General features: G+C 54.6%; 1 protein-coding gene across 12 annotated transcripts in view; it reads left to right on the forward strand.

Annotated features, from left to right (window-relative positions):
* The window catches only part of CTIF (cap binding complex dependent translation initiation factor), a 284,906-nt gene that overhangs the window by 188,609 nt on the left and 77,726 nt on the right, over positions 1-18,571 (forward strand). For 7 of the 12 annotated variants that reach the window (XM_072734794.1, XM_072734798.1, XM_072734801.1 and 4 more), the window contains 2 exons: positions 4,271-4,763; positions 7,386-7,685. In XM_072734794.1, coding sequence (XP_072590895.1) covers positions 4,271-4,763; positions 7,386-7,685 — 793 coding nt within the window. The remainder of the gene's footprint in view (positions 1-4,270; positions 4,764-7,385; positions 7,686-18,571) is intronic. The other 5 variants (XM_072734796.1, XM_072734799.1, XM_072734803.1 and 2 more) reach the window with 1 other exon arrangement.

Below are 18,571 nucleotides of genomic sequence, written 5' to 3' on the forward strand. Positions count from 1 at the left end.
TTTCAACCAAAAATCTCTTAGTCATGTTGACACCCAGAAAGATCTTGAAGGAATGAAAAAACACAATCGATCCCAATACCCAGATGACAGAAATGTTAGAATTATCAGACAAAAGACTGTAAAGCAGCCAGCATAAAAATGCCGCGCGAAGAACAGTTAGGAACATGCTTGACACAAAGGAAACGTTAGGCCTTGGCAAAGAAATAGAAGCTATAACAAAATTACCAAATGAAACTTAATAGTTGCAAACTCAATGCATGGGCTCAAGGGCAGCAGGGACGGGGAAGAACCAGCACTGTGCAAGCAAGGCAAATGATCCGATCTGAGCCACACCGAGAAAATGGGCAGAAAAAGGGCAAAGTGAACAAGCTTCTGGGACCTGGGAATCCGTAATAGCCTCTCTAACATCCGTGTTCTCAGAATCCATTCAGTAGAAGGAGGAAAAGGATGGGTTTGGAGTTACCCAGAGAAATAATGACTACAAGCAGCTTGTGCGTTGCTGGTGGGAATATAACCTCTCTGGAAAATAGTTCAATGGTTTGGGCTTTTTTTTTTTTTTCTCTTCTAAATAAGCGACAACCCTGGAGCGCCTGGGTGGCTCAGTTGGTTGAACAGCAGACTCCTGATTTCAGCTCAGGTCATAATCTCGGAGTTGGAGAGGCTCCACACTCAGTTAGGAGTCTGCTTGGATTCTCTCGCTCCCTCTACCCATCCTCCTGCACATGCTCACTCTCTCTCTCTCTCAAATAAAATCTTTAAAAAAAAGATTATTATTATATTCATTTATTTATTAATGAGAGACACAAGAGAGAGGCAGAGACACAGGCAGAGAGAGAAGCAGGCTCCCTGCAGGGAGCCCATTGTGAGACTAGATCCCAGGACCCCAGAATCACGCCCTGAGCTGAAGGCAAACACTCTACTGCTGAGCCACCCAGGTGCCCCTAAATAAAATCTTTTGTAAATTTTTTAAAAAAATAAACAACTACCCTGTGACCCAGCAATGGCACCCCCCAGAGAAATGAAAACTTATGTGCACATGAAAACCTGCACACAAATGTACCTAGCAGCTTTGTACATGGGAGCCAATACCTGGAAACAACCCAGATGCCTTGCAGCGGGTAAACAGTTAAACTCACAGATGCGTCCACAAGGGAACACAACTCAGCCGTAAAAAGGAGCAAACTATGGAACATGCAAACCACATCCTCCCCCCCAAACTGGGATGGGATGCCTCTCCAGGGAATGATGCTGAGTGAAAAAGCCAATCCCCCCAGGCTACATACTGTGTGATTCCATTTATATAACTTTCTAGAGCTGACAAATTGTAGAAATGAAGACTGGATTAGTTATGGCCTGGGGGGCTCAAGAGGAGGGGCTAGAAGGGGAATGGACACCTCTACAGGGGCAACAGAAAGGCATCCTAGGAGCCATGGGAAGGTTCTGTACCCTAGTCAATGTCAAGATCCCATTATGATCTTGTACCTCAGTCCTGCAAGATATTACTGTGGAGGAAACCAGGTACAGGATGCAAAAGATCTGTGTTATTTCTTAACAAATGCATGTGAATCTGTAATTGTCTCATAATAAAAAGTTCAGAAAAACAAATTCATGTCCGGGGCACCTGGATGGCTCAGTTGGTAAGCATCAGACTCGATTTCCGCTCAGGTCATGACCTCAAATCATGAGATCCAGCACCCCCGTGGGGCTCTGTGCTAGACGTGGAGACTGTGTGAAAGCTCGTGCACTCTCTCTCTCTCTGCCCCTCCACCTCTAAAAAAGAAAAAGAAAAAGAAAAAGAAGTTCACGTTCACTTAGAAAACACAAATTAAAAACAAAACAAAAAAATCTTCATCCCATCCCAGAGATAACCACCATTAGTATTTTGGTGTGTCTGCTTCCATATTTTTCTATGCACATAAATATTTGCCTTGAAAAATAGCACCATGCTACACATTCTACAACACATGTTTTCTTCCATCAACAGAGTGAAGTCTTATTTTTTTTTATATTTTATTTATTTATTTGAGACAGAGAGAGAGAGAAAAAAAAAGAGAGAGAGCATGAGCAGGGGGGAGGGGCAAAGGGAGAGGCCTGCTCCCTGAGGAGCAGGGAGCCCGACTTGGGGCTCCATCCTGGGACCCTAGGTTCATGACCTGAGCCAAAAGCAGACTCTTAGCCGACTGAGTCACCCAGGTGCCCCAATCAGAGTGAAGTCTTATCCTGTATTCTTAATGTTCGACATTCAATTTCCCCCAGTTAAACAGTGCTGTGGTGAGCGTCCTTGTACCTACATCCCTTTTTTATTTTTTTTATTATTTCCTTTGGATAAATTGCCACAAGTGGAATTACAAGTTCCAGTGGTTTACACATTCTAAAGGCTCTTATGACAAATCGTCAAATTCCCTCCAGAGGGATCCCTGGGTGGCGCAGCGGTTTAGCGCCTGCCTTTGGCCCAGGGCGCGATCCTGGAGACCCGGGATCGAATCCCACATTGGGCTCCCGGTGCATGGAGCCTGCTTCTCCCTCTGCCTCTCTCTCTCTCTCTCTCTGTGTGTGACTATCATAAATAAATTTTAAAAAATTTTTAAAAAAATTCCCTCCAGAAACACACTGATTTCTGCTTCTAAGATACACTGCGTTGTTGTTACCATTTGTGTGGAAACAAAAGGCTATACTCCTGTCTCTCACTTAACAACTTTATTTACCACCTGAAAACCCTGCCAGTAGGGAAAGCTTTTCAATGGAAAAAAAAAATCGTTTTCATTCATTTTAATGGGAAAGTGGTATGTTTAACCTCAACCCCAGGTGCCTCCAGATTTTCAGATACAAAATATCGGGTGATCTGATCGTTGAAGCCGTTTACATAATAATGGGCTTAAAGTAAATTAATACCTTTTTGTACAGAAAATGCGTTGCAATGAAGGTCTGTTGTGCCCATCGAAGAGATGGGTCACAGACGAGGGTGTAGTCCTCATTCTTTAGAAGGTAGTCTTCTTTCTGCAAGCTTGCTTTACTGACGATGCAACGTCAGTTGAGGGGCTCGCAGTCGTCCTGTTCTACTTCTTCACTTCCCATAAAGTCATGACATGGAAAACACTGGAAGGGTATACATGCAAGGACATCCGGAGACGGAAGCAGCCTTGGTACACAGACTGGAGGGTCCCCAGGATGCCCCCTCCCATCCCTTGCTTGCCTTCAGTGCACACATCAAAACGTTTGGGGTTCATCCCATGTGCACACCTCAGTTTTGTTCCACGTGATATTATCTACCTTAGCAAATAGTGTGTCCAGTAGATCAGTGAGTCAAGTGTCACTTTTGTATGAGTTGGCTCGGACTCCCGTAACAAAATAATCGATGACAGGGTTGGCTAAACAACGGAAATTTTGTTTCTGAGAATTCTAGAGCTGAAAGTCCAAAGTCAAGGTAGCTGCAGGATTAGTTTCTTCTGAGGCGTCTCTCCCTTGTAGATGGCTGTCTTCTTGCCACATCCTCACATGCCTGCAACCCTGGTGTCTGTGTCTACATTTCCTCTTGTTGTAAGGATGCCACCAGTCAGATTGGATTGGTGCCCACCGTCGTGGCCTAAGGGATTAATTTAATCCCCTCTTTAAAGACCCTATCTTCAAATCCAGTCACATTCTGAGGTCGTAGGGATTGGGGCTTCAACATATGAATTGAAGGGGATGGGGACGCAAAATTCAGCCCATAACAACCTCTCCTTGCGTATTTTGTCAGTGGGCTTAGGGGGTTGAAATGTCAATATACCCCCAAAAATGGTTGCTTAACAAATGATAGAACTTTACAAGAGCCATTATGGTGAAAATTCATTAATAGGATATTTGTTACCAGAAGCAGGTCTGAGTGTACATCTTTGCTGGAACACATGTGCCTGGAATATGTTTGGAAGATGCCCCCACAAGGGTAACCATTGCTTCCAGAGTAGCTGCAGGGTGGCTGTGGCCCAAGTCAGAAGGATCCACTCCTCTAGGGCTCGTTTTAACTCTGCTCCCCACACATGTGCTGACGTGTGTTCCAATAAGGGAATAAAATAATACTTTAACGCAAGGACCCATTTGAAGCCCTCTGTAATCCCAGGGACCTGCTGTATCTGCAGGCCCTACAGAGCCTGGCACAGAGGAGGTGCTCAGTAAGGGAGCTGAAGGAATGAACCGGTGAACGACTGACTCAGTGAACCGCTCTCCTAGCGCTTCGCCCGGGGGACCCTGAGCAGTCCTCCCAGTGACCCTGTCTCTCTCCTTTGGTTTGCAGACGGCAGCAGAGACCTCCAGGAGGGAACAAGCCCCAGCAGCACAGTGACCACCAGCCGGGCAGTGCCAAACACAACAGGGACCACCAGAAATCCTACCAGGGGGGCTCGGTGCCCCACTCCTCAGGAAGGCCCACCCATCACGGCTACAGCCAGAACCGGCGCTGGCACCATAGCAACATGAAGCACCCACCGGGCGACAAGGGGGAGGCAGGCGCCCACCGCAATGCCAAAGAGACCGTGACCATGGAGAGCCCCAAACTTGAGGACGCCCTGGGGGACACCGGGCACAGCGGCCTTGAGCCCCCCCTCAGCCCTGATGCCCCCACCCCAGGGGCTCCTGAAAGGCTGCCCCCGCAGCAGCCAGGGGGTCCGGAGGCTGAGACAAAGCGTAAAGACAGTGTTATTCCCGAGCGCATCGGGGAGCGGCCCAAAATTACCCTGCTCCAGTCTTCCAAAGACAGGCTGCGGCGAAGGCTGAAAGAAAAGGTACCGGTAATTGAATTTTTGTTGTTCTCTTGCACCAGGGAGGACGGCACGAGGTAGGCACTTCGGTGGGTGGGCTCGGGTTTGAGGTGGCCCATCACTGCCGGGGGGACACTCGGCCACTCGGCGGCAGGCCCGGGCCAGCTCTGCGAGAACCCCTCGAGCACCTCCCATGGCTTTCTAGATCCCATGGGAGGCCCAGGTGGGCACCAGCCCCAGCCTGAGAGGGAAGTAGGGAGGCAGGTGCATATGCCAGAGGAGGATGGGACGGGTGCCGGGAAGGCCTGGCTCTCTCTCCAGCCTTCTGTGTGGTCAGACACTCACTGCCCTGGTAGTGGAAACAGGGCATTTGGGGGAACCTCAGAGTTGATACAAGGTGGACCAATGCTTCTCCCCCAGGTAAGTGCCAGCCTGCTGCGGTCCCCGCCCGGGGGGAGAGGGCAAAGGTGAGTCAGGAAGAGTGCAGCAGACCTCAGCTTTGTGTGGTTCTCCTCCTTCATCAGTCTGCAGCCAAGGAAGGGCCTAAGGGACAATACTGGAGGAAGCCTTCACCCCTGGCATCCCGCAGGTGCTGCCCTGCACTGGTGCAGCCCTGAGAGTGGGGACCTTCTTAAATGTTGCCTACCCCTGCCCCGAGCCTCTCTTTCTTCACTTTACCCCTGGCCCTGGCTTCCAGAGTTGGCCTGGCTCGCTGATTCTGGAGGATATGTCCCTGTGCCTCTAGCCAAGGGATAGGGCTCTGTCACTGGCAGCATCAAATCCACTCACTCTCTTACCCTGAGGAACCATTCCCGAGAAAAGCCGATTTGTCCCCAGACCTCCCCAGAGTCCTCCTTCTGGGGCTTCTGCAGAGCTCGAAGCTCTGGGCATCTCCCCGGCCCCTCTCAACTGCCTGCCCTCCTCTACCTTTTGCCCGAGAAGCCAGGCCCAGTCCACACTCTGGCAGGACAAGGCAGGTCAGGCCTCTCCCCCAGCCAGGGCTTGAAGCTGAGATGCTGCTCCTGGCATCTTCATGGCCCCGAGCTCCCACCACACTGCTCCCTGTGGGGCAAGCAGCTGTGAGGTCCAGGAGGAGAGCTTCGCTCATTTCCTTACTTTTCAAAGGTGTAGCCATTCCCAGCTGGTGGCCAGTATGTCCTGTTCTCCTGAAGACCTTCCAAGACCTATTCCCACAGCCTGGCCAGGGAAGGGAGGTTATTAATTACATTCCCTCCGTCTCTACTATGTGTAGCTGTAGAGTCATGGAGGGGAAATAGCACAGGCTTTGGAGTCCAGCAAACCAGCTGGTGCTCATTCTGCCTTTGACTGCCTAGGTGACCTTGGGCAAGTCACCTAACCTTTCTGAGCCCCAGGTGACTCATCTGTACTCACCTTACAGACAAACCATGAGGATTCAATGCCATGACATGTGGAAAGGCCTCCTGAGTGGTGGTTATTTTATATGCAGACCGCTCTTCTGCCCTGGGGCTCAGATAGATGGAATATGTTTGGAAGATGCCCCCACTATGGTAACCCAGATAGATGGGCAAGGAGGGGATAGAACCCATACATGGGTTTCAGGGACTCTCCTTCGGGGAGCCCGCCTAGATTCCTAGGCCAGGAGGACATTGGCGTAAGTGGTGGCAGGGCTCAGGAAAAGCTGAGCCCTGCCACCAATCTCATCTCACCAATCTCCTCATCTCACCAGTGAGTAAACTGAGGCCCAGAGAGTGAAACCACTGCCCACAGCCCTATGACTAGAAGCAGAAAGCAGGTTCTAGCACCCTGGTCTCTGCCTCCCAGCCTAGAGCTCTCCGTGTTGAGAACAGAGGGGCAAGCATGGGACCTCCCTTTGTATCCCTTGACCCTGCCCTTCTGCCCTCTCTCATATGCCAACAGGTAGGGCCATTACATTCTTGGCCATCAATCTGTGGCATTTGAATAGATACTTTGGAGTCCGTCAGATACCATTTTCTTCCTTCTCCAGCCTGGGTCTGACTCACTTGCCTTGAAACTTCTTGAAGGTGTTGAGTTTGTTGTTTGAAATTTCCTTCCTGAGAGTGGCAGTCGATTTAGTGGCACGTTGCAGAATTTCTTGGTGGATAACATTTGTTCTAGAAGTCCAGCAGGGTCTCCATAGGGCACAAAACCAGGGCCACAATTGTCTTTGGGCTGTAGGAACCAGGAGTCTGGAAGATAAGATTTAGCCATTCCATGGACACCTTTAACCAAGGTAGCAGGCATTCTGGATACTTCCCTCCTTCCTGCCCTCATTTTCCCTTACACTCAGTATTTCATTTGTTATCTTATTTCATCTTGTACAAACCCCATTAAATCATTTCTAGCTTGAGGCATTTTATGGGTAAGTAGACAAACACAGCCAGTATATATGAATCCTGGGTAAGTGCTAGAGCTTGCAAGAAGGATCAGCCCCAGATGCTACGGGAGCCAAGAGAAAGGTCAGCAGAGGACCCTGGGGCTCGAGGGTCCCTGGTGGAGGTCAGCATTCCCAGAGGTGCCAGACCCCAGATTCAAGAAGGTAGGATTAGATCCGTTCTAAGGGCAGCAGCCCTCCCTCCACTGGTCCCCCATCCCCCGCAGTAACCTCGGCTCCACTCAGGTGCGCCTCGGTCTGTCTTCCATGCCCCCCAGGACGAAGTGGCCGTGGAGACCACCAACCCTCAGCAGAACAAGATGGACAAGTTGATTGAGATCCTGAACAGCATGCGGAACAACAGCAGTGACGTGGATACCAAGCTCACCACCTTCATGGAGGAGGCCCAGAACTCGACCAACTCTGAGGAGATGCTGGGGGAGATCGTCCGGACCATCTACCAGAAGGCTGTGTCTGACCGCAGCTTCGCCTTCACAGCCGCCAAGCTGTGTGACAAGATGGCACTCTTCATGGTGGAGGGGACCAAGTTCCGGAGCCTGCTTCTCAACATGCTTCAGGTAGGCAGACACCACCTGCCGTGCCTCCCCTCCCCAGACCCCCCCCGCCCCCCGCTGAGGGTTGTTACTAGAGAGAAGGCTGCGGATTCTGACCACGGGTGAACTTTCCCCAAGTTCCACCCCAGCTTGATTAATTATAGAAAATAAAGAGTCACTCGAGGGGCAAGGGGCGAGTGTCAGATAGGCGTGTGTTTGCGTTCGTGCTCCATGGTTACGATGGACCGGTATAATTTTATACGTGTTTCATGTTTAACCAGCCCTTCCCTCTTTCTGTTTCCACGATAAGAGAGCTGACGCTTGGTCTTAACCAGTCTCTATGTTTGACCTCTCCGCGTCCCAGCAGACGCGAGCGTGCTGTGGACTTCTCTGCCCCCTCTTCTTCCTGCCCTGGACCACGACCCCCCGCCCCCCAGCCCCCGGAGGTGGTGTAACTGGTGCTTAGATGGCTGTGAGCAGAAAGCGTTTGATCTGGCTGCCGATACACTAAGCTTCCCGGGACCACTTTTGAGGCAGAGGGAAAGCCTGGAGATCAGAGACTGTCTCATTCCTTGGTGCCTTCTCAGAATCCCTCCAGAGAGCTCAGTCCCAATTCCCCTACATTTCTTCCTCCACGGTGCTGGCGTGCAGTGCTGGTTTCATCAGCATCGGCTGATGTGTCGTAGGTTCCGGTGTGGGCACTAGGCTGAGGCTGGCAGGCAGGCCCTGGTGCATCTCATGAGCTCGGGTCCAGTACCCACTCTTCTGTCTCAGGTCCTAGCAAGTGAACTGGCGGCATCAGGGAGCGGCAGCAGGTGGCATGGCATGGCCACCACGCTGGGGGACCCTCGGCGGGGGAGAGTTGTCTTGACCCTGACTTTGTACCTGGGACTAGTTGGGATGTGAATTGGTTTCCAGCGCAGGTCACGTAGGACAGGAGGCTGGGAGGTCAGACAGCAGAGTTGCAGGACTGGAGGGGACCACCTGCAGGTCTGTCTGAACAAGCACAATAGTGTGATGGGTCACCCAAACCACAGCACTTCCAAGAGGTGCAGGGGCTGTCTCCATGATCTCCACCCAGACACCAGGCGCTCACCGAGGCACGCGGTCACCCTGGGCTCAACCACCTGATTCGACATCTGCTGTCTCCTCCCCCATCACGGGGAGGAGGGAGCCCCCTCTGTGTGCTGCCCATAGGGCTCTTCACTGCTGTCCTCCCCTCTTCCTGGGGAGTCTGCTCATTGCAACCTGAGACCTCGCTGGCCAGCCCTGGCTATTTCTTTCCAGCTCCAGGCCCCGATCAGGTTCCCATTCCTGGATCGCCCACGCTCCCCTGGTGATGAATTCCCGCATTACCTGAGGGATTTGCACATCGGGCATGTTCCTCATGGGCCGGAATGTCCTGGGAGTGTGTGGAGGGCAGCGGCAGCAGGGAGTGGCCTGTCTGCCACGTACTGCCAGGCATGGGGAGTTAGGGAGGGATCGGCCTTCAGCTTTGGCTCTTGTTCTTTTTCAGAGAAGGGCCAGACTTGTAGACAATGGCTGCCAACCCCAAGCAATGTCACCGGAGCTGGTGGCGGAGGGACAGACAGGGTGTAGGGGCAAGTGCACCCAGCTGGGAAGGGTGCTGGCCATGGGTCCGCCCAGGTTCCAGCCCGGGTCAGGCATTTCATCCAACCATCTATGGTCGGAGCAGCCTTGCCCACAGTGTCTGGCGGGGCGTCCGTCCTGGGACATGCTCAGCCACAGAGGGGTCCGTGGCATACCTGCCTGTCCATTGGCCGCAGGGCGGGCTGGCTGAGCACAGCAGGAAGGAAATGTGTGTGGCCCCCCTGGACTCAACGAGGCCTCTTTGTATCCTCAGCTAATAATGTCTCGTGGAAATAGCTTTGCCAAGAGACACAGTCTGGCAAACATGAGCGCGGGGCAAGAACACTAACCTGAACGCCGGGAGATGGGGCTTCTTGACCTGGACGAGTAGTTGTCCACTGGAGCTGGGCCTCGGGAGGGGCTGGGCTGGGCTGCAGGGCTCTCATTAGTGTCCCTCATGGGTTCCCGCTGCCAGAGATGAGTCAGGGGCCTGGAGATCGAGCACGAGGGGCCCCATGGGAGCCCCTCCTCCCTCACTTTCTCTGAGTGCTGCCGCTGCAGAAGATGGTCCAGGATGCCCCTTGTCCTCAGAAACCCACCCTCCAACAGCCTGGCTCTGTGACACCTACGGCTTGTGCTTTGGGAGCTAGCCCAAAAGACCCGGCCCTCCGATGCCACCTTGTCTCTGGAGCAGAGGACAGCTGTCGGTCCCACATCTGCCATTTGCCTGGGTGGAAGATTAGTGGGTCAGGTATTTAGAAATCTAGAACTCCCCAGCGGTCCCCATGCACCCCCTCTCCACCACCTGCAGCCCCGGCTTTCGTATAGGCTGAGGAGAGAGCCCCTTGAAGGCCCCATGGGGAGGCTGGATGTGCTCCTGATGGGGAGGGAGTCAATTCTCTGGACACGAGGTCCAGAGGAAGCCAACCCCGTGGGTCTGATTGGGCGTCCTCGGGACCTGCTGCTTCCCTCTGGCCCCGAGGAGGTGGCAGATGGAAGTCAGCGTCCCAGGCAGTATGATTCACGGCCATCCACCACCCCAGGCTCACAAGGTACAAGAAAAGAGGGAAGCGGATGTGGCTCATCAAACCCCACTTGCCTTCTCAATGCCCACGGGGGTGGCTTTTTTTCTTACTTGCCTTCATCTTCTAGCAGACCTGGTTTGTATCCCTCTCCTGGCCTGGGCCGGGCCCACCCCAGGGCTCTTCCCTCCCTTTTCTCCCTCTGCAGTTCATACTTAGCTCCATCCTCCCCAGGCCCACTGCCATTCAGTGGCCTCAGAGATGCCCCTCGTGTGGCCAGACAGTCTGCTGCCTTGATGTCAGAGCCCCAGCCTGGGATGCTGGCTGCAGTGGGGCAAGGGTGTGATGTGCCCTGTAAACACAGCTCTCAGCACGGGCTTTGGACCGTGCCCTCCTGGGCGGACTGCTTTCGCTGCCCAGGTTTCGGCTCTGGGGGCCAACAGCATAGCAGGAGAGGGGCGGGCTCTGCTGTAGTGGACCCTTTGGCAGAGGCGTGAGAGCTGCCTCCAGGAGGACTGGGGTGCAGACCCTACAGGGTGGCAAGTGGGGCCAAAGGGAGGTCAATGGACCTTCCACCCTTCCCAGCCAGACTCAGCATCGTCATCTCAAGGAGCCCCGGTACACTGCCCCCATAGGCCGAGACAGTGCCAGAGACCCTAGGCTCTCAGTGGACCCATCACCCACCCCAGACCTCAAAAGTGGTCTTTCGGTTTTGATGTTTCTTGTAAACATAAAAGTTCTACTTAGTAAACAGACATTTCTCCAACGTCTGTTATGCGATAGGTCAGTGCTTCTCAGACTTGATTGTGCTTTCGAATCACAATTGTGGTATTTCACTTAAATGCATGTCCTGGTTTGGTAGCTGCGAGCACACCCTGAGCTCTTCTTCGACCGGGTCTACCTAGGTCGAAGGTGATGCTGGTCCTATTGGCCCAGGGACCTTACACTTTGCAGTCACGAGGCATTGTATTGGGTGGCTGATGGTCTGTGGGTGACGGGTCAGCTTCACAGTTGGGCCAACTGAGGCACTGTCTTCTATTTGTGTGATTGTCCGGTGTGGAGAATCCGGCCTGGGAACTCTGAGTTTCAGCCACCAGGTTTTCTGTAGGCCAGTGGTTCTCAGCCTAGGCGTCCATTAGAATCCCGTAGAGAGGAGCTTTTAAAACACCGGTGCAGGGGTCCTGCCCTAGACCAGTCGCATTTGGTTCTCCGGGAACAGAATGGCCATCCTTCCGAAAGAACTCTGTGCCACCCCCCTCCCCCTGCCCAGGGATTCTGCTGTGTAGCTGGGTAAGCACCACTTGTTAGGAAGATACTCCAGAGATGCCCTGATTGGGCCACCATGGTCACTTAGGAAACAGCTGGTCCTGCCTGTCATCTGTGAGCCAGTCAAAAAATCTGCACCAGGTACTGGACTCTTTGCTGAGTAGTGTGGGGGACACGGAGCCTGAACTAGTGAGTGGACACCAGAAAGCAGGAGGCACGGCAGCTGGGACGGTGCCTTCACCGCACCGGGCCTCGGGTTCCCGTCTGGACAGCGAGAAAGCTGTTCCGGGCTGTCCCAGAGGGCCCTTTCTCACACCCCTCCCACCGCTCCAGGGGATTCCTCCTGGAGCCACGCCGCACTTCCCAGGCCGGAGCCCAGAGCCACCTCTCCTCACCAACGGCCCTGTTCCCCTCTGTCCTCGGCTTGTCTCCCCATGTCCTTTCCCTTGTTCTTGGCCTCGGACGTTTGTCGGAGCAGCTATCACATGTTTTAGGAAAAGGACCTCACTCTGAACCTACGTGGCTGGGGTATGCCAGAGGCCAGGCCGCCCAGTGAGGCCAAGGATCTGATCCGATTCGCTGCCTTGCATGTACCACTCTGCCCCCTCCCACCCAGCTCCCGGCCTTGCATTTGCAGGGTCCCTCACCCACTGGAGTGTGCACACTGATATCCTCTGACCTCCAGGAGAATGTGGGTTGCCTGGGACCCCCGGGTTACAGAGGCCACCAAAACTCGGCCTCCATCCTCACAGGGAATTGCAATATGATGATGGGGTTGGAGTGGGAGGGGGAGGCTCCAGCTTCACGAGGCGGGGGAGAATGACTGTGCCTCTTTTTATGGGACCTTTGGAATGAGAGGAATTGGAGGCCTGAGCTCCCTCCGCCCCCCGCTGCTCTGTCACCACCCCAGGCCTCCCACTTGGGCTCCAGGAGGGCTCCTCTGCCAAGATATGGCTGGGTAGTAGGAGTTCAAGCCCTCCTCTGTTGAAATGTGCATGCCCTGTTTAGCCAAGAGGTGTCTGCATCTGAGCTATGCAGAGCAAAGTATTATTAGAGCAAGCATCAGTATGTCTGGAACCGACCCCAGCTCTCCCTAGCAACCGTTGCCAACAACACATCCAACAGAAGGATGCGATACCTTTTTTGAAAAAAACAAAAAACAAAAAAGGAAAAAAACAAAAAAAATACTCCTCTCAACTCAAGTCGTAAACACAGCAGGGCTGTTGGGAAAAGAAACGCCGAGTCAGAATCTGGCGTGGGACCAGATTTCAAAATAAATTGCTCTCCACCGGCACCTTCTATAAGATGGTCTCTTAAAAACAAACAAAACAAAACAAAAAATTGGCCTCAAGCTAGAGAACAGATAAACTCTTGCCTTTCTGGCTGGGGTCACCAGGAAGCTCTATGTTTGGGGCTTTGGATCCTCAGAAACTCCACTGGGTGGTGCCAGGGGCTGCATGGGGCTTCCGTGGGGTCTCTGGGAGTGATCTGAACTATGGGTTTTAGGCCCAGAAAGCACACTCAAGATTTCCTGCTCTGGCTGCCCCATCAGCAAATCAGAAACCTAAGACACATCTTCAGGGCTGTATGACACATACACCCTCCTCCTGCCCCATTTCTCCCATCCTCTGTGCCCTGTCCTGGTCTCACATTTGCTGCCTTGGGCACAGGCACTGGGCCATCCTTCTAATTGCTCTCATCAGTGAGAATGTCCTTCTCTCCTAGTTATCCCACAGGAAAATTAAGCTTGTTCCCCCTCACCTACATTCTGGAGTTCCTAACGCCCATCTTTTACAGGGAGAGGGGGGAAGAGGAGTGAACGTTGATTCTTGGGGTCATCAGCAGCTCCAAATGTGAAGTCCCTGAGAGCAGGAGTTCTGGCTGCATTGGCATCGGGACTTGGACGTCGTAGGTTCTCAGGAAATGCCTGTCAGGGAGGGACGGAGACCTCAGCCCTGGGGCCGAGCGCTCCCCCGTGTGTGTGTTGGGCTCCCCCCTTCATGAGCCCTTCGTGTGTGAATGTCAGGACTCTTTCTGACCCGGGTCCCAGGACAAGAATCCTTCTCCATGTTTACAGATGAGAAAAGTGGCTCGAGAAAGCTGCAAGCCTTGCCCAAAGCCACGGGGTTGCACCCCATGCCCCAGTGCCACCCCGCAGACATAAGGATAAGGGTCAGAAACTTAGAAAGATCAGGAGTCTGTCTCATGAGGCTGTCCATGGAGATTCCAAAACCCACCCTTCTAGAATAATTCCACTGCACTTGCAGCAGCCTCTGAATCTGAGCTTTCTGGGCCAACGGGGGCTGAGGGTGTGTGAGGAAACCCCTTCCCATCTCTGTTGGCTCTATCCAGATGAACACCCGGGGCTGCTGTGCCCAGGGTTGGGTCCAGTTCTCGGCCTCGCACCCTCTCTGCTCAGCCCTCCCTCGCTTCTGCATGCCCACTGGCTGAGCTGATGTGCACTCCAGGCATGTCAACTAATTTTGCTGTTGGCCCGAGCTGGGCATACCCAGAGATAGAAGCACATTGTTCTGTGCATTCCAGAGCTGAGTGAAGCCCTGGGCCGTACCCACCCCGAGTTCCCCTCCACTGGCTGCTAGAAATCAAGAGGGGATAAAATGGAGGGCTCAGGGCAGTGCAGACCGCTCCCCATGGGCAGGCAGTGCATGGCCGTCGCAAAGACCCACACAAGGCCTTTCTTTAAAAAAAAAAAATTAAAAGAAGTTGCCCCACCCGCTGGCTGGGGTGTGAGCGCCCCTCGAGTCGCCCACACTGAAGCCCTCGCCCTGAGGCCGTGGGCTGGCACACACACGTGCCCCCAATGGGGGGTGGGGAGCACCAGCCAGTCTGCCTCACTGCCATGGGAGACCAACTGTCACAGCAGCGTGGTGCCCCGGTCTGAGTCGGCGCAGGTACTGCCACTGTACCGGGGTCTGGAGGGGAGCCGGCACTTGGCCAGTACCAATAGTCCGCCCGACCAGACCCAGCAGGGACACGCTTACTGCCCACCCTGGCCTTAGAATGAGGCCTCCTCTCCAATCCTCTCCCCCCCAACAGACCCGGGGTGCTGAGCCTCCGCTGCACACCTTGCACCATGGTGGAGCCTGCCTGTGGGTCATCGCTGTGCACCTGCCCCACCACGGCCTTCTCCCCATGTGTGCGGGTGGGGAGCATGACTCAGAGGCCCCAGGTTCCTCAGGTTGTTCGACACGGGGTAGGGTGCTGGGGGCGGCGGCATCGGCAGGTGGGGACATGGTGGCTTTCAAAAGCGCTAAATGGCACTTTGGAAGGCTGGGTGGGACAGAAGCGGCCCGTGACTTGAACAGGAAAAAGGCATTTTGAATTTTACATCGGAAAATCAGAGGAAAGAAAATGATGATAGACTCTCAGTAAGTCACAGAAGGAGCCCAGGGCAGCAGCTTGCCCGCTAGGATTTTCCCGTCGGAGGCTGCATCCCCTGGAGACTTGGGAGCAAAGACTGTGTTCCTGTCGTCCCTGTGTCCCCCCACCCTGCCAACATGCAGCAGGTCCTGGGCAAGCATCAGATGGTTGATTCCGGGAGCCTCCGTCCAATGGGGCCAAAGAGTGTGGGTGTCTGCAGAAGGAATGGTTCAGTGTCCTGCTCCTGCCCATCTCTGGGCCTGGAGAGCTTTACCTGAGTCAGAAGTTGTTTCGCTGTCACCCGTGTCCCTTGCCAGGCTGTGTCCCCCTCCCTGCATGCCCTTACCCCCCATCCTGGCTTCAGTTCCCTGCTCAGTCCCCTGATAGAACTGAGCTGGGCGCTTCCCTGTCTGAGGCTGCCGTGCCCAGGCAGGCCCTGTAGATAAGTGGGTTATAGGAGAAGGCCAGCTCGTGTGTCCGGGGCCCCAGAGGGTCACCCCTGGCTGGCGAGCAGCTCCCCACCAGCACCTCCTCCTCCCCCCTTCCCGGAGCCAGGCCAGCCAGAGCCGGATCCTCCCTGTGGTGCGGCGCAGCGAGTGGCCAGCCCCCAGCCGCCACGGGAATCCGAGCTATGCTAAGCCACTCAGGATCGCAGCGTTGCTGCCCTGCCCAGGCACGGCCAGCCCGGACGGGGCGCCTCTACCTGCCATGGCCGCCTCTGAAAAGCTGGCACTGCCCAGGCTGATGGAAAAAATCTCCCCACAGGTTATATAACCACTTGCCACCCTGTCCCTGGCTCCCCAGGGAGGCTCCTGGCCACCACCAAGGAAGAACAGCCGTCCTCTGGTGGGGAGGGGGTGGCAAGAGCTCCCTCCTTCAAAGAGAAGCAAATAGCTTTGAATGACTGACCAAGCCCCTCCTCTGAACCCAGGGTCCGCAGAGCCCCCAGGACACTGCTGTTCCGTCTCCACGGGGCTCTGACACGTGCCTCTGCCCGCAGAGTGACAGAGGCTGGTCCGGGGACCTGGACACGGGAGGAGGGTCTGAGAGGGAGAGCAGCAAGGATGGTGTCGCTGCTGGCTGGTGTGGTCAGGTTCACTTTCTTTAACTGGCTTTTTTTTTTAAATCGTGATAAAATATATGTGATGTAAAACATTTTAGCCACGTTTAAGCACATCACCAAGTGGCATCAGGTACAACCGCAAGATTTCAGGGTCTCCACCACCCTCCACCCCCAGAACCTCTCCTCATATGCCGAACAAAACCCCCCGTAGCCTCCGAACCCTAACCCTGCAGCCCCTCACCTTCTGTCTCCATGACTCTCGAGCTCTACACACACGGCGCCTAAGTGTGATTCGTAAAATAGTTGTCCTTCCGTGTCTGGCTTATGTCACTTAGCAAAGTGGTTCTGAGGCCCACCCGTGGGGTAGTACATGTCACAATGTCCTTCCTTGTCACGGCCAGATGATATTCCGTTGTGTGGACCTGCCACAGTTTGTCTCTCCACTCGGACGCATGGGCTGTGTCCTCTCCTGGCTGTCGTGAGAACGCCACTGCCAATGGGCACATGCAGGCATCTGCTTGGCCCCCTCTTTCCTTGCTTTTGGGCATACGCTCTCAATGTGGAATTGCTGAATCACATGGAAATGCTACTTTTAACTTTTTAGGAGCTGCCACACTGTCTTCTAGGAGGTCATTTTTGATGGGGGTGAGGTCCTGAGCCAGGACACAAGGAAACAAAATGCCAAGGAGAGACAGTGGGGACACTGCCCGGCCTTGGAATCCAGGGTGTAAGTGGAGAGTCGGGGGAAGTCCAGACAATGGAACAAAAGGGTTTGGACTTTATGAAATAGGACCAGGGAGTCCTGGTTGGTTCTTGAGCTATCACATCCCCAGGTTAACTAAAAATCAGAGAACGGTGTGGACCCGTTCTGTAGATCACCCATCTAGCCGTTCCTTACTGTAGACAAGAGCCCAGAGGGCCAGGGAGGTTAACAGAAGCCATGTGTGATGGGTTATAGGATGTTGTGCTTGGAAGCCCCTTACATTAGACAACCCGGAGTTTCAGGTGACCGCGGGGGTCTCTTTGCAGAGGGGGGCTGCCCCTCGGAGGGCTGAGCTATGGTGGTGGGCCTTGTTCCCCATCCCTCTTCTCCGGAGCCTGCTCCCCAGTCATCGGTGTATGAAACAGTGGCATTCCAGCCACCACCCCCACAATCCGGAGGCAGGACACCGAGTTTGCCCGCTGCAGGGCCTGCGGGCCAGAGTGGAAGAGGTGCCACTCCACTTCCTTCTGTGAGTGCCAGGTGCTTCGGGCTCTTTAACCTGAAGCCCCCGTATGAACAGGCTTCCCAGCCAAGGGCAGTCAGCCATGTTCCAGAGGGGGCACAGGGCAGGCCGCCCGTGGGGAGCATGAACGGGACTCTGCCCAGCATGGCCCCCACCCTGGCACCGGGGCCCCCCCGTGCTGCTGCAGGCACATCCTCCCCCTCGCCCTTCCTTCCCCTGTACCTGCGTGCGCTGGCCGTGTCCTGGGGGCCTGGCGAGGATGGGGTGACCTATCAGAAGTCAGGAAGTGTTGGGGGGATGGAAAGAGGAGGACCGGGCAACAGTGTGAACAGCCAGCAAGAGTGTCACACTTGTGCTGAACTTGCTGCTTTCAAGGCAGCTGGTTTCCATCGCCCTAGACAAATAAGCGGTCAGAAGTCCTCCCAGCTGCCCTCCAGGCGGCCCCTGAGCCCTCACCAGGCATCCTAGGTTACAGAGTGCAATGCACGGGGCCCTGGGGAAGCCCCTGGCCTCGCAGATCATCCTGTCTTTGACTGTCCCTGCCAGGACCAAGCACATCCCAGAGGGCTCGTGCCACCATGCGTGTGCAGGCCTGGGTCATTTGCAGCTAGTCCTGTGAGGCAGAGAGGACACAAGAGCCACCACACTACTCGCTGCATGGTGCCCAGCTCGGCCCAGGGGCAGGGGTGATACGGAGGGGAGAGGATGGCATAGGTAGTACTCGAGGCGGCCAGGCGCCACAGAAGCTGCTGTGTCTGTGCTTGGAATAAGTGCATTCTTGCACAGCTGCTTGTAAGTCAGAGCCCCACGTGGTGGACTGACCCCATCAGACAACGGTCATTGCATTACTCTGGGTGCTGACAACACCCTGATTACCAGGAGCGCATCTCCAACTCAGTGGAGAAGCAGAGTCACTTGGAGCCCAGCACGTAGGCCGCGGACCTGCGGACAACCTCCTGCGCGCAGCGTAATGACTCGCTGATGCACTCCGGGGTCCAGCAACCCCCAGCCCAGCGTCTCACCCTGGTTCTGGCTCCTGTCCCCCGGCGGTCTCACACGCCAGCTGCCCTCCGCTTGCTCTCCTGTAAACTAGGGTGATACTAATACCTGCCTCCTACCCCCGCTCACCCCATGGACATAATCACCGTTAACATCTATCAGAACGCGTAACATTTTGCCCGCATCCTCTCGAGGCTCCTCCTCCAAGAGAAACTTCTGAATTTCACAACATCCCATTTTTTCCTTTGGAATGAAATCCCATTTGTCAGAGTGCCTAGGAGGGCCCCCTCGCCCCCCAGACCTCCTCCGAGCCAGGGGACCACCAACTCCCGCTAGAACTTGGGATTCAGCTGTGGCCTTGTG

This window comes from Vulpes vulpes, chromosome 13, assembly GCF_048418805.1.
Source record: "Vulpes vulpes isolate BD-2025 chromosome 13, VulVul3, whole genome shotgun sequence".
Lineage (NCBI taxonomy): Eukaryota > Metazoa > Chordata > Mammalia > Carnivora > Canidae > Vulpes > Vulpes vulpes.